General features: G+C 46.9%; 1 protein-coding gene across 3 annotated transcripts in view; it reads left to right on the forward strand.

Annotated features, from left to right (window-relative positions):
* Nucleotides 1-13,454, forward strand: part of ELP1 (elongator acetyltransferase complex subunit 1) — a 2,667,893-nt gene that overhangs the window by 466,556 nt on the left and 2,187,883 nt on the right. For all 3 annotated transcript variants that reach the window (XM_069630608.1, XM_069630606.1, XM_069630607.1), the window contains exon 7: nt 3,787-3,886. In XM_069630608.1, coding sequence (XP_069486709.1) covers nt 3,787-3,886 — 100 coding nt within the window. The remainder of the gene's footprint in view (nt 1-3,786; nt 3,887-13,454) is intronic.

A 13,454-nucleotide genomic window follows, 5' to 3' on the forward strand; every position in this document is an offset into this window, starting at 1 on the left:
CATCGGTAAGTTACATAAGTGGGTAACCAAACATTTAAACACTGGCACATCCACACCTTCCAGCTCCAAGATGTAACTGCCACACATAGAATCCCCAGCAGTCATCCACACACAACTTTCTACAATGACCAAGCTACATTCCAAAGAACTTCGCAACATTCCAAAAGCCTAGTACTTGCACCTCCAGAGCAAGACTACTACACATCACTAGCCAGAGAAAGCAGTGGCTTTCCTGGGAAAGTGCATGACCTTGTATGGGATTTCCTGGCCTGGCAAGGCAGGAAGAAAGAAACACAATATGGACAAAACAAGCAAAAATCTCGTGGCTCAGCCATTTTAGGGCACTAGCCATGTTTTAGTAGCCAGACGTGGTAAACGTGAATGTGCACACTAGAAATAATGCAAAAATTGTAAAATATATATCTGCTTGCCACCAGCTTGTCTTTAGGCACGTGTAAAAGTAACCAAAAATTCAAAATGTAAAAAGCTGCAGTGGTATAAAAGTATCCCCATTGCACTGCATTGTAAGATGTTGTGTGCAATATTAAAAAGCTACAAAAAGTAATAGAGAAAATGGGAAATCTAGTTTCCCAGTACTAATAGTCTGCAGAACTGATCAGTTTCCCCATAAGAAATGAGCAAAAGGCCAGGGGAGTGAAGCTGGAGGCTTCACTTCCCTATAAAAACTCAGGACCGGTTCAAAAACGAAAGCAAAACGTTTTGGGGCTACATAGAACTATTGACGGTAAGTTGGCAAAAGAGAAATCTTAACTAACGAGCCTGAGCGAGTGAGATGCCATCCAGTATTTGATGGCAGAGAGAAGACCTTTTTTACAGTAGCTCATCAGATAAGGACGGAAAGCAGAAGATATGAGTGTCATGAGTGAAGAGTTGATAGGAGAAGCCGTAGGAGATCAAGGTGCCAAGAGCAGAGGTATAGCGAGTGAAAAGAAGTGGACCCAGGGATGTCCCTTGGGGACCACCAACAGTAAGTCAGGTGAGTGAGGAGCTAAGGCTGTTCCAGGACATCCGGAAGTGCCTGGCGACGATATACGAAGCAAACTAATCGAGCACCTTGTTTCTGATGCCTAGGAGAGAGAGAGGTCAGAATGGCTGACGGTATTGAAGGCAGCAGAAAGGTCGAGAATAATAAGAATAGATGAACGGTTAGCATGATGAGCGCAAGAGATGTAGTTGCTGACTTTGAGGAGAGCTTACTCAGTAGAGTGTAAAGGTCGGAAGCCAGATTGAAGAATATTCTGGATGTTGTGTGTCAAGGAACTCAGTGAGCCGGTTGAAAACTACTCTTTCTAGGATTTTGGAATAGGAAGTTGGAAGAGAGACAGTACAAAAGTTGGCAGGGCAGTTAGGATCTAGGCCAGGTTTCCTAAGGATTTTGATGACTGTAGCTGCCTTGTAAGATGATGGAAAAGTGGCACTGTCAAGAGTGCAGTTGAAGAGGTAAATAAGGTATGAAGCAACACTGGGAGCTGAGAGTTTGTGTTGGGATAGAGGGTCGATGAGGACACATGAAGTGTTAGCCCTGAGGAGAAGGTCAATAATATCATCAGGGTTAGTGGGGGCAAAGGAAGACCTTGTCACAGGAGAGGAGATGGAGGTGATGGAGAAAAGTGAGCAGGTGACGGGGATGGATGGTAATTTATGCTATACTTTGCTCCAAAAATATCCTTGCAAAGTATAGCGCTTGATCATTAGCAGAAGGAGAAGAGGAGATGGAGTTGAGAGATTCTTTGAGGCACATAGTTTGAAAGGATTAAGCGAGAGAGATAGAAGTCATGTTTGGCAGAGTGGAGAGCAGAGGGGTAGTTTTAAAGAAGAGTCTGGTAGATTTGGGGATCCGAGGAGTGTCTAGAACTTTGCCAACTGCAAATGTGTTTCTTCATTGTTTTTTGTAAGTGTTGGATGGCCAAGACCTTGGAGGAGGGGGTTTAGGAGTGAATGTAGTAAGAGGTAGGCGAGAGGAGAAGGGAGTGTTGAAGCCTTCACTAAATTTAACGCTGCTCTCAACAGTGAATGGAATGTGAATTTGTACAGTATAAGTCAGAGAGGTAGATGGGGCATTTGGAGGAGTGAAAGGAGTTGAGAGGAGATGAGAGTAAGTTCAAGGGAGTTGCCATTTGAATGTGTGGGCAGCGAGTGGACAGAAGAGAATTAGTAGTTAAGGAGAAGAGCGCCAAAGTCAGTGGATAAAGGCGTGGAGAGAGAGGGGAGGTTAAAGTGCATAGCTGCTGTAATTTAGTTTTGGCTTCAACAAGGGTGCAAGCAGATGTACTGCATTAGTATCGCAGTGCACCTTATTGGTAGCCATTGGGGTACAAAGGTATTTTTGAGGTCCTGCTCTCCGTTTTGTTTTTGGCCATCTTTGTCCTTGGAAACCATGAGGCAGATCTAAAACAGCCATTTTGCTCACTTTGAGCCCATCGAATATCTCCAAAATGGCTGTAGGAGTCATCCTTTTTTCCAGGATCAGGACTGGAAGCTCAACCAGGTCCACCAATTGCTTTCCGATCATTGACAAAAAGGATAAAAAGAGAAAGGAAGATTAGTTCATGGACAGTCCCCAGTGCAACATCACAAAAAAGATAAGCAGGTGTAAGGGAATGGGTGGGCTTATATTTAGTGAATGGACAGCTCAAACCAGGGGCAAGATATCTTTCCAGCAAACTCTGTAGCAAACAGGAAGCCAGTGTAGTGGAAGAGGGGTAATATGATGGTGTTTGGGTGAGTTGGTGAGGAGTTAAGAGGCTGCATTCCGAATCCATTGGTGATGCTGAAGGTTGCAAGATAGATGCCTAAGGTATATAGGGCATTGTGTTATCCAGATGAGACCGGGCCAAGGCTGCAACAGCGGAAATATGGACAAAAGGAAGTGGAGAATCTGGCAAAGGTTGCAGAGCTGATAGAAACAGGATGCAATTTGATGAGAACACATGAACAAGTAGAATCTTGTTTAAAGCAGAGATTCTTTTTATGATGTGGGTGGTGGCAGTGCTGGTAGGGAAGGTGGCAGTCTATGTACCAGAGGGAGGAAAACAGGCAGTGATGGCGTTTTAGATTCAAAGAAGACTTGATGCCATATGTTTTTGAATTGTGCGAAGAAAGGGCATACAATTAAGAATAACGCACCGTTCCAGTACACCAAGTCGTTTATTGATTCTTTTGTAGAGCCGTGACCCCCAGTTCCATACCAATCTGTGTGCTTATCTGGTCATCCGCTCGATACATAACTGAACAACTAAGGTTGCAACAATGTGTTGGTTGAACTTGGGCCTGGCTCTGCACATCTACAGGGTTTCACTTTCTCAGTGCTTTGGGACTTCCTATAATTCCATCCAACACAAGGATGTCCAACTTGTGAAGGTCTTGGTGGCCCACTAACAAGAATGTTGTTTCTAAATCAGTGAACCATTTGTGAGTGTTTTGTTACCATTGCGTTATCAAAAGCACATAAAATTGTTACGCCGCCACAAAAAAATTGAGCATCCGTCTTCAAAAATATCCTCAAATGTTAATGTTAAAGGACATTTGTACTGCGCACTATCACCACCGGATTGGTCCCCTGGCGCACTTTGACTGCAATATATATGTTTGCCTACCATTCTGCTGTGCCAAGTTATTGTCTCTTTCAACAGTGAAAAGTAATAAAAGGATGTTTGGAAGTTTCATGTTATACTGAAATGTACCTGTTCCTGCAAAAGCTCTGCTTTGCCCAATATGATTGCCCTCTGTTCATTTGACAATCTACTTTAATTTGTGCTTTTACAGGGAGTTGAGCCCGCTTTGCCTTGGGATGATCGAAAACCCCGGGTTACATGGAGAGGGGATGGGCAATTCTTTGCAGTGAGTGCTGTCTGCCCAGAGACTGGTAAGTGATTATTAGAACATTTATGGTCTCCTTAAGTGCAGGAATACAGAACCTCCAGTCAGCCTCAAAGCTGGGTGGATATTCCAAAAACTGCATGCTTTAACCTCTGAGAGGATTGTGTGAACACTGTTCTAAGCTTGATTCTTTTCCTCTTGCATGTATTACCAAAGCAGGCTTTTTGTTTGCTTTGTGTAGACAGTGATGAGCAAATTAAACATTACAGTGGGCCTCATTACGACCCTGGCGGAAAGTTACCGCCAGGGCCGTGACTTTACCGCCATGGTGCTAACTACGTTAACACCATGGCGGTAAGGGGATTTACCGCCCCATTCCGACCTTGGCGGGGCGGTAAATCCCCAATCCCCATTTACCCTTCCCCATTCCCATTTTTGCCCCATAGGGCATAATGGGAGTGGGGAAGGCGTTAATTACGCCACCGTAAATTACGGTGGCGTAATTAACACCAAGTTCCCTTACCGCCATGGATTTTTACACCCGCTAGAAGCAGGTGTAAAATCCGCCATGGCGGAGAGGGAACTCGTGATTGGCGGTAAGGGGTCGGCGCAGCTAACGATGGCGCTAACCCCTTACCGCCAGGGTCGTAATGAGGCCCAGTATCCCTAAATTGCATGTTCTGAAAGATTTATGCAAGCAAAGGAGGTATTCAGTAAAGTAACCAAAGATTCTTCACGATAATTGTGATAGGGGCACAACCAAATGTTTAGTCTTTGTAAATTAGTACAGCGATTATTTATATTTTACAGAAAATAAAATCTATTGGCAACAAATGGAAAGTCCTCTTGGCAGACTTCACATCATCCAGGTGCATCATTAATGTCCATCACACTAGCACTATCTTGGTTCAGGGTCCTCAACCCAACCTCCTTTTCTTTGACCAGCACCTTCCGTCCCTCATCAACTTCCTTCCCACACCTGCTACTTGATTCCCCACTCTCCCTGTCCCCCATCCTCCGACTGGTATAGCACGCCCATGTACCCCTCCTCAGAAAACGTTTAAAGATGGCGACCTCTTGCATATTGCCACACTACATGCTCGTTCTGCCATCAAACACTCTGCCGACATCTGCCTCCTTCTTGAAGACATTGACCTCGATGTCCTTGCACTTACCGAGATGTGGTTCAATGCCAGCTCGGTCACTGCTTTTGACTCTCTTCTCCCCGATGGCTATAACATCATCTCCAAGCCTCGCCCTAACCGGGCTGGTGGTGGAGTTGCTCTGATCTTCCCTGAGTGGGTCCCTCCTTCCATCATACCCACCCAGGCCTACTCCTCCTTTGAGAGCTTGGTCTGCATGCTGTTCATCTCTCCTTCCTCCTCTCTGACCATTGCCACTATCTACGGGCCTCCCGGCTCTACCACCCTGTTCCTCTCAGAATTAGTTGATTTTTCCTCCTCTCTCCTCATAACCACTTCTAAACTCCTTCTTGTGGGCGATTTCAACATCCACCAAGACGCCTCAATCATAGCATCCACTCTCTTCAGAGACCTCTCTCCATCTCCATCCTCTCCTCTGGTCCTACCCACTCGGCTGGACACACTCTTGATGCCTTTGTCCACACCAATATTTCACTCTCCTCCCCACTGATCACCCTACTCTCCTGGTCAGACCACTCTCTCCTCTTACCGGGGTTCTCTCGGCCCTCTGACCGCACCTCCCCCAGTTCTGCCAATCTCGTTCACGAACATCCGTCCGATAAAACGAGTGTCAGCTGCTGCCTTCGCATCTATCTTCGTCCCCCTCCCGCTCCCCACTACAGACGCTACTTCGGACTCTTCTCTCAGCAACCTCCATTTTGCCATTACTAATACCCTTGACATTCTTCCCCCAGTCATGAGGGTTTTATAAGAAAAAGGGGCACTTGGCTGTTCCCTAACCGTTCCAGGCAGTCTGATATATACACGCAGTTGGTCAGGGGGATCCTGAGCAGAACCCCAATAAAAAACACACTGACAGGGACACCGCCAAATCACTTCCTAAAGCCCTAGAAAGATTACAAGACTTCGCCAAGGTGTCAGGGTTCACGATTAACTGCGGAAAATCAAAAGCCCTAAACCTAACAGAAGAAGAAAAGATACCCCAACAAATGGCAGCGCAATACCCAATAACCTGGGAGCCCAAAACGTTAGAATACTTAGGGGTCCAACTGACACGGGAATACAGACTCTTATACGGGGAGAACATAGTCCCACTGTGGAAACAATTTAAAGAAGACCTCTCGAGATGGTATGCCCAGGAGCTCTCATGGTTCGCGCGCATAACCGCACTCAAGATGACCCTCCTACCCAGCCTTTTATATGTAATTAGCTCCCTCCCGATAGAAACCCCCCCTCAAATGTGCAGAAAGCTACAAAAGGATATAGTAACTTTTGTATGGAATGGGAAAAAACTTAGACTACAAAAAAGAATCCTAACCAGGCCGCCTCTACTTTGCGGGTTGGGACTCCCCGATGTGGAAAGATATGCATTGGCATCCCAGATATCCCCCATGCTGAAATGGACGGGAGGGAACCCACACATGGGATGGGTGGGCTTAGAACAAGGGGAAACAAACATCCCTCTGGGGAACCTACATGCTTTACGGTCAGATGCCAGGGGGGCGGAGGGTCACCTACTAGAATCTACCCGCACTTCACTAAGAGCATGGGACACAGCACTCAGAAAACACCATGTAACTCCCAGACTAGGCCCCTTTACACCGATGGCACACAACCAGGATTTCACCCCGGGTAAAAGTGACAGATTCTGGGCAAATTGGGGGCAAACACACCCGCTCCTCCTGAAAGAATTCTACTACGAAGGAGCCCCACTAAATTTCGACGAATGCAAACGGAAATTCGGCATAGGGGAAAGCGAAAGATTATTCAAATATATACAAATCAGGCACTGGATCTCCCAAGGTGGGGTGAAGAAGGCAGCCTCTAGAACCCCCATAGGACTGGAACTTACTCTGCACGAAGGCCACTCCCCTAAAGCAATATCGAGAATTTACAAGTTACTAGACAGTGCACGAATGGAGGACCGAATCTCATACGGAGACAATTGGGAGAAAGACCTCGGAACCCCAATCACGGAGGAGGAATGGGGAGAAATCTGGAAGAGGGTCCAGAAAGCATCCAAATGCACCACAATCAAAGAAACCTCATATAAACTATACACAAGATGGTACCTAACCCCACACAGACTAAATAAAATGAACCCGGCCTACCCCCACCCCCAACTGTTGGAGACGGTGTGGTAACAGAGGGGACCTGTACCACATGTGGTGGACCTGCCCTAAAGCAGTAATATACTGGAAAGAAATACTGGGACACATAAGAGAAATCACTGGGAGACATCTTCCCTACGACCCAAAGGTAATACTGTTGGGAGCCGCAGTGGAAGGCATCTATGCAGAGTTAGGTAACAACGCAGCCCCGACCATGCAGCTACTAAACGCAGCAAAGACAACCCTGGCCCAAGGATGGAAAAACTCGGAAAGCCCAATAGTTGCATGCTGGTGGGTCAAAATATGGCACATACTGGCAATGGAAAAAGTAGGGGCTGTAAAGAACAACAAATACTTGAAATTCAGAGAAGTGTGGGACCCATTCATAAACTACATCACAGACAGGGAAGCCTACTTGCACAGACCTAACCTGCTGAGATCAATCCTAAACTAAGGCCCCTGATAAGACCGAAACTCGAGGAGACCCACAGCAATCAAAGACCCAGGCAAATAAAGCCCGAACCACAAACTCATTACCCATCGGTGTAAGAAAACGGAACCAGCCCAGTCGGGGGGGGGGGATACGAAAGGGGATACAGAGGGAGGGGGGATGTTATGAAATTAAAACTCATGGACTTCCAACATACTTGGAAAGAGGACTGGGGGGCGGGGGGGTGAAAATACAATGCAAAATTTCTGTATCCTCCCAATCGCATGTCTGTAATTTCAGTCCATGAGAAGAAAATAAAGTTTGTAACAAAAATTAAAAAAAACACACTGACAATTCAGAAGTCTTTTTCAAACACAAACAGTCATTCTTGTCTGTTTATACAAAGTGTATAGCATGACATAACATAGAAACATATATTGAACCTTACACATTCATAACAAAAAACAAACAGTTATCGCATTTGGTAAATTTTTCAAACGTCTAGTGGTTAATTGTACGACCTTGTATTCTGACAAGGTTACAGTGAAACAATGAAGAATGAAACAGCAGGTGCATTTTTCCACCTTGGTGTATTACAACAAAGGAGTCGACACAGTGGTGTTTCAGCCTATTGCATTTTGAATAGCTTCAATGCGACGGCCTTCATCGGGATGTGAATTGTGCTCTAGATTCCTTACAGCTTGTGATATGTATCGTGCTGTAAACTTGTTGCATGGATAGTTATAGTGATACCACCATCCCAGGTGGTGGTGTTCAATACATGGTGAGCATCCGTGTGTCAGGATGTAACACATTCAATGTGTCCCCTGCTTCAGCAGTGGCCATGTGGGTATGGAGACACGTTTTCAGCAAATCAATTATTTATGCGCCCCATGTGTACAGAGGATGAGTCCTCTGTGTTAGTTGGCGGGACCGTGAGAGCAGCCTTTAGATTGCTGTCACTGGGGTCCTCGGTGTGATCTCTAAAAATGGATTCAGATGTACGGCACCTCCCGCCAGTCATGAGGATCTGCCTGAAACATGCCTCCAAATGTAACACCTGGTACAACTCCGAACTTACAGCCCTGAAACGCAAGTACAGAACTGCGAAACGGAAGTGGCAGCCTCATGCTCACCCTCTGACAAACTGGCCTGTCGCGTGCTTTAAAGGCAATACAGACTCTCTATCCATGCCAAGAAAAGGGCCCACATCCAGGCTCGTGTCTGTGGTGTGTCTAACAACACGGCTGAACTCTTTAAAATCTGCAGGGTACTAGTCAACCCATCCGCAGTCTCCTCCACACCTCTTCCCTCCCAGGCCTCACTCTTCACTGCAAAAAAGGAAACTCAGAACTTCCTGAGCACCCTTGCGCCCCCCCTTCCACCACCCCTTTGACTCCCCCCTCCCCTTCCACCACCCCCTTGCCTCCCTCCTCCTCTGAGAACTTTCTCCTCCCCCACTTCTATCTCCAACTGTGGCGTCCCCATGACTCCAACCTTCTCTTTTGGCCTTTTAATAACTATATTGCCCCGCTTGCACACATAGTTTCCTCATCCTCTCCAAACGTCCAGTGTAATGCAGATGACACACACCTCTTCTTTAAATTTCCCTCTGTCCCTATTCTCTCTTCATCTATCATTCCTGACTTTCTATCTGCCATCCAGTCCTGGTGTACCTCCAGGGTTCTACTGGCCCATTGGCCATTCAGCCCGTGGCCGGGCTGATCCGAGGCCCTGGGGGCCGATCTACTATAAGTGGGCCGGTGTACTCAGGGCTGGCTGCAGCCCGCTCAGCAGCCAGCTTGCGCCTCACAACGGATACATTCATTAAAGAAAGGTAACATTAAAGTGTTACCTTTCTTTGATGAATACATCACCTAGGCGTGCTGGCCTGGCAGTGCCCTGGGCCCTGAGCCCATCCGGCGACGGTGTGGCGACAGTTGTTGCAAATGCAATGAATCGCAACAAAAGGAGCCGCTCCTGGGCCAGGAGCCGCTCCTTTTGTTGTGATTCATTGTGGATGTTGCACCATGTCCTGGGCTCCTCTACTTGTGCTCAGCGTCCTCTGCACAGGTCTGGGGGCACGCATTTGTGTTCACCTGCTCTGCAAGTGCCATTGGTGGCAAGAGTGTGCACTGGTACATGGTACCAGCAGAAGCCTGGCAGCGCCCCTCAGTTGGTATACGATGATGACGCCAGGGGGGTCCGACCGTCTTAGCCCGATGCTCGGGCTCCAACCCTGGCTTTGGAGACATGGCCACATTTAGCATTGCTGAGGACGAGGCTGGGTATTACTGTCAGACCTGGAATGGTGATGCCGCACAGAGGCACAGAGCAATGGGTAAGTGAGACAAAAACCTGCCCTGCAGCACATACAGAGAGCACTGCCAGGCTGCCGTTCCTCTGCAGATGGTTGGGGGCGGATAGGATTTAATTCTTGAAGTGTCGATATTTCCCTCACCTGCACGCCATGTAGGGACCTGTCTGGGGTCTCACTGTCCCATGGTAAAGGCTGTTTCCATCATGTAACATGATCTGAGTTCTCGCCCTTCATGTATGTAACTGCAATAACTGTGCTTCAAGTATGATCTCTTATCCGTTTCACAAAACATCATGTGGAAACAAATTCCAACTTTATAACTATATGACATTAAAAAGCAAATTCCAACACATAGAGTAGAATAAGCATCCATTTCTGACTATGTATTTTGGTTTTCGCAGGTTGTAGTAATAGCATGTTTATTCTTCTGTTGTCTCTGTTACGATCATCACAATACATTCCATCTCGGTGTCCTCGGTCACTTGACAAAATCCTTGTACCTAAAAGCTTCTGTGCAGTGTAGAAATATTTGACCATAGCACATCAAGTGGCCATTGACTTCATTGTGCCACAATGAATGCAGTAGCAATAGCCTTTTCCTTAATCTACCCTCTTTCTCTCTACGACCCCTCCAAATAATCCAGAATAGGGCTGCAAGACTTATCCTTGGCATCAAGCCCAGGGACCGCATCTCTCCAGTGCTAAAAACTCTCCACTGGCGCCTCGTTGCTGCAAGCATCAAATTCCAATCCCTCTGCATCATCGATTAAGCTGTCTGGGGCCGGGGACCGTACTATCTGCAACTTGCTCTCACTACATACTCTCCCTCCAGATCTTTACACTCTTCCGGCACCAACTCTCTGCTTGTTAAACGATTCACTAAACAGCGAGCGGGTGGCCGATCTCTTGCCTCAGCAGGCTCTACCCTATGGAACAGCCTTCCTCTTCGTCTTGAGTCGGACATCCTCAAGTTCTGGAAGCTCCACAAGACTTTTTCACCTCCTCCTTTCCTTCCTCCCTCTGCTAAACCTCACAGCTGCTGAGATTGGTGATTAGGGCCCTTCTGTGTCCTCCTGGGTCCTGGATTCCCACACTCAATCGACTACAGTCTCTGCATCTCCCAGCACTTTGCCTGGGCACCCACTGGCCTGTGCCACCACAGGCCTGCACGTACCTATTTATTGGTGGTATACCATTCCACCCGGGAATTTAAAGCTGCTTACTGGCTAGCACCCCTTCACTCTCTGCACTTGCACATTCTGAATGCTCACAAGGCCTAGTAGGTCCACCTCTATCTTACAGTGTCATATCTAATTGTATTCCCATGTTCCCTCCTTATTGCCCAGTGGGTGCTTTGAAACATAATTCAGTTATCACACAGAAGGCATGGCAGTGGTGCAATATCCCCGGCTTTGGAGCTATATAAGAAACAGGATGTGTCTGCAGCCACTTATGGATCTGAACTCTGGGGATATGCCAATACCAGGAAACTGGCCAGCATAGAGCACACTTTTTTTAAAAAATTGGTCCTTCAACCGAGTAGTACACCTTCATTGCTGATACAGCTTGATCTTAATGTTGCCCCGTAATGTGAGTTACTTGAGTTCAAATCGGTATTTTATTGGGAGCGTTTGTGGAAAACAGATGAATTGACCATCTATCGTGAAGCAGCAAACCGTTTGTTATCTTTGAATAGAGTGTACAGGGTTAAATGGGTTACACACTTGAAGCACACATTGAGTGTGGTGGGAATAAGTGACATGAGAAATCACTTTAAATCCTGCACAGGTACAAGGTCACTGAATCTGAAGGAGGCGATAAATACAAGAATTAAAGAGAGGGGGGGGGCGTGGCTGGCTCCCATGCTGTGAGGACGTGTTCTCGCGCTGCCGTGTGATCTGTACAGATCCTGGTAAAAAAGACTTTTAAACACGCAACCCGGTACCCAACCGGGCATGTACAGAAGTAGCAGAACACTGGAGGTGCAGCCCAAGTCATATCAACGAGATGCGCAGCTGAGGTAACCAGAACGAGCCCGTTGCCGAAGTGGGCTCGCCCGCCGGAATAATACCAACATTGCGGCACGCTCCGGCGCCGCACAATGCTAGACTAGAACATAGAGGCAGAGTGGCGAAGAAGGAAGACAGCAGCACTGCATCATAAGTCCTGCCTGCAGTCTCGCCCTAAATAGTATAATTGCTGCAAGCGTGTCGAGTTGCAGAATATCTATCTATCTATCTATCTATCTATCTATCTATCTATCTATCTGCTTTTAAAGCGCCAAAGCCCTCGGGCATCTAGGCGCTAAAACAGAAAAACATAAGACAAGACAGAACTACAAAACAAACCTACTGGGGTCCATCCCAAGCAAACAGCCTGCTCTTAACGAGTTTCCAAAAGGTGAGATGATTTTCTTCCTTCCTCAGTGAATCCGGGAGCTTATTCCAGGCCTGCGGTACCTGAACAAGAAAGGAGCAGCCATTCCCCCGGACTCTTTTGAATCGGGAGCCCTTTGTAAAGGCCCCTGTTGAACGTAGGGTCCTATTGGGCTTGTAGATATCCAGTTTCTCTTTTAGGTATTGGGATGCCGACCGACAGATACATTTGTGTCCCACTGTCAACAGCTTGAAAAGGATTCTGGCTGCCACTGCAAGCCAATGAAGCTCTCTACGGGCCGCTGTTACTGAGTCTATCCGCGTCATTTTATAGACTGTGCGCACTGCTTCATTTTGAAGTTTCTGCAGTTTGCAAATGCAGTCCTTACTAGCTCCCTCTAGCAGAGAATTGCAATAGTCAATTTGCAGTTAAATAGCTTGTATAAACTTAGTGCAATTTTCCCTCGTAATCAAAGGACCAACCAATCTCAGGACTCTAAGATAGTAATTAGAGTTCCTAACTATGTAGTCCACATGGGCATCCACGTTGAACGTAGCCTCCATTAAAGTGTCAAGAGTTTTGATCTTCCCAGCTACTGGAACAGGGCCTCCATCAATATGGAAACCTTAGAATTCCTGTCCTAAGCTCTCTCGGGCCTGTTTAGACACATAAATCATTAGCTCAGTTTTATTACTGGTATTAAGGCATAGCCAATTACTGGACATCCCATTTTTGACGGCTATGTAGATTTTGTTTAGCCTCTCCTGATCAACGACGAAGTTTCCACTGAGCTCCGTGTTAAACTGAAAATCATCCACGTAATACGCGAAGAACACCCCCGATCTCTCTAGTTCCACGCATAGTGGCTGGATATAAAAGTTAGAGGAGGATAAACAAGCCCCTGAGGGACACCACAGATGATAGGTTCACCGTCAGATGAAACATCTCCCCAGTGGACCCTGGACTTACGCCCCTCCAGGAATGACTTTATCCATGTCACAGGCTTCTTGGATAGATTGGCTGACATAGGGGGTTTCTCTAACAGTTTTTTATGGTCCAGTAGATCGAAGGCTACTGATAAGTCAAGCAATACCAGCAGCTCCGATCCACTCTTTTACAAAACCGTTAACATCCGAGTTTGGCGGTCGACCAAGGCACTTTCCGTACTACCATTGGCGCGCCGGATGCCGGACTGTTTCCTATGCAAGACGCCT

The sequence above is a fragment of the Ambystoma mexicanum genome, chromosome 6q (genome assembly GCF_040938575.1).
Source record: "Ambystoma mexicanum isolate Mex_15411 chromosome 6q, UKY_AmexF1_1, whole genome shotgun sequence".
Classification (NCBI taxonomy): domain Eukaryota; kingdom Metazoa; phylum Chordata; class Amphibia; order Caudata; family Ambystomatidae; genus Ambystoma; species Ambystoma mexicanum.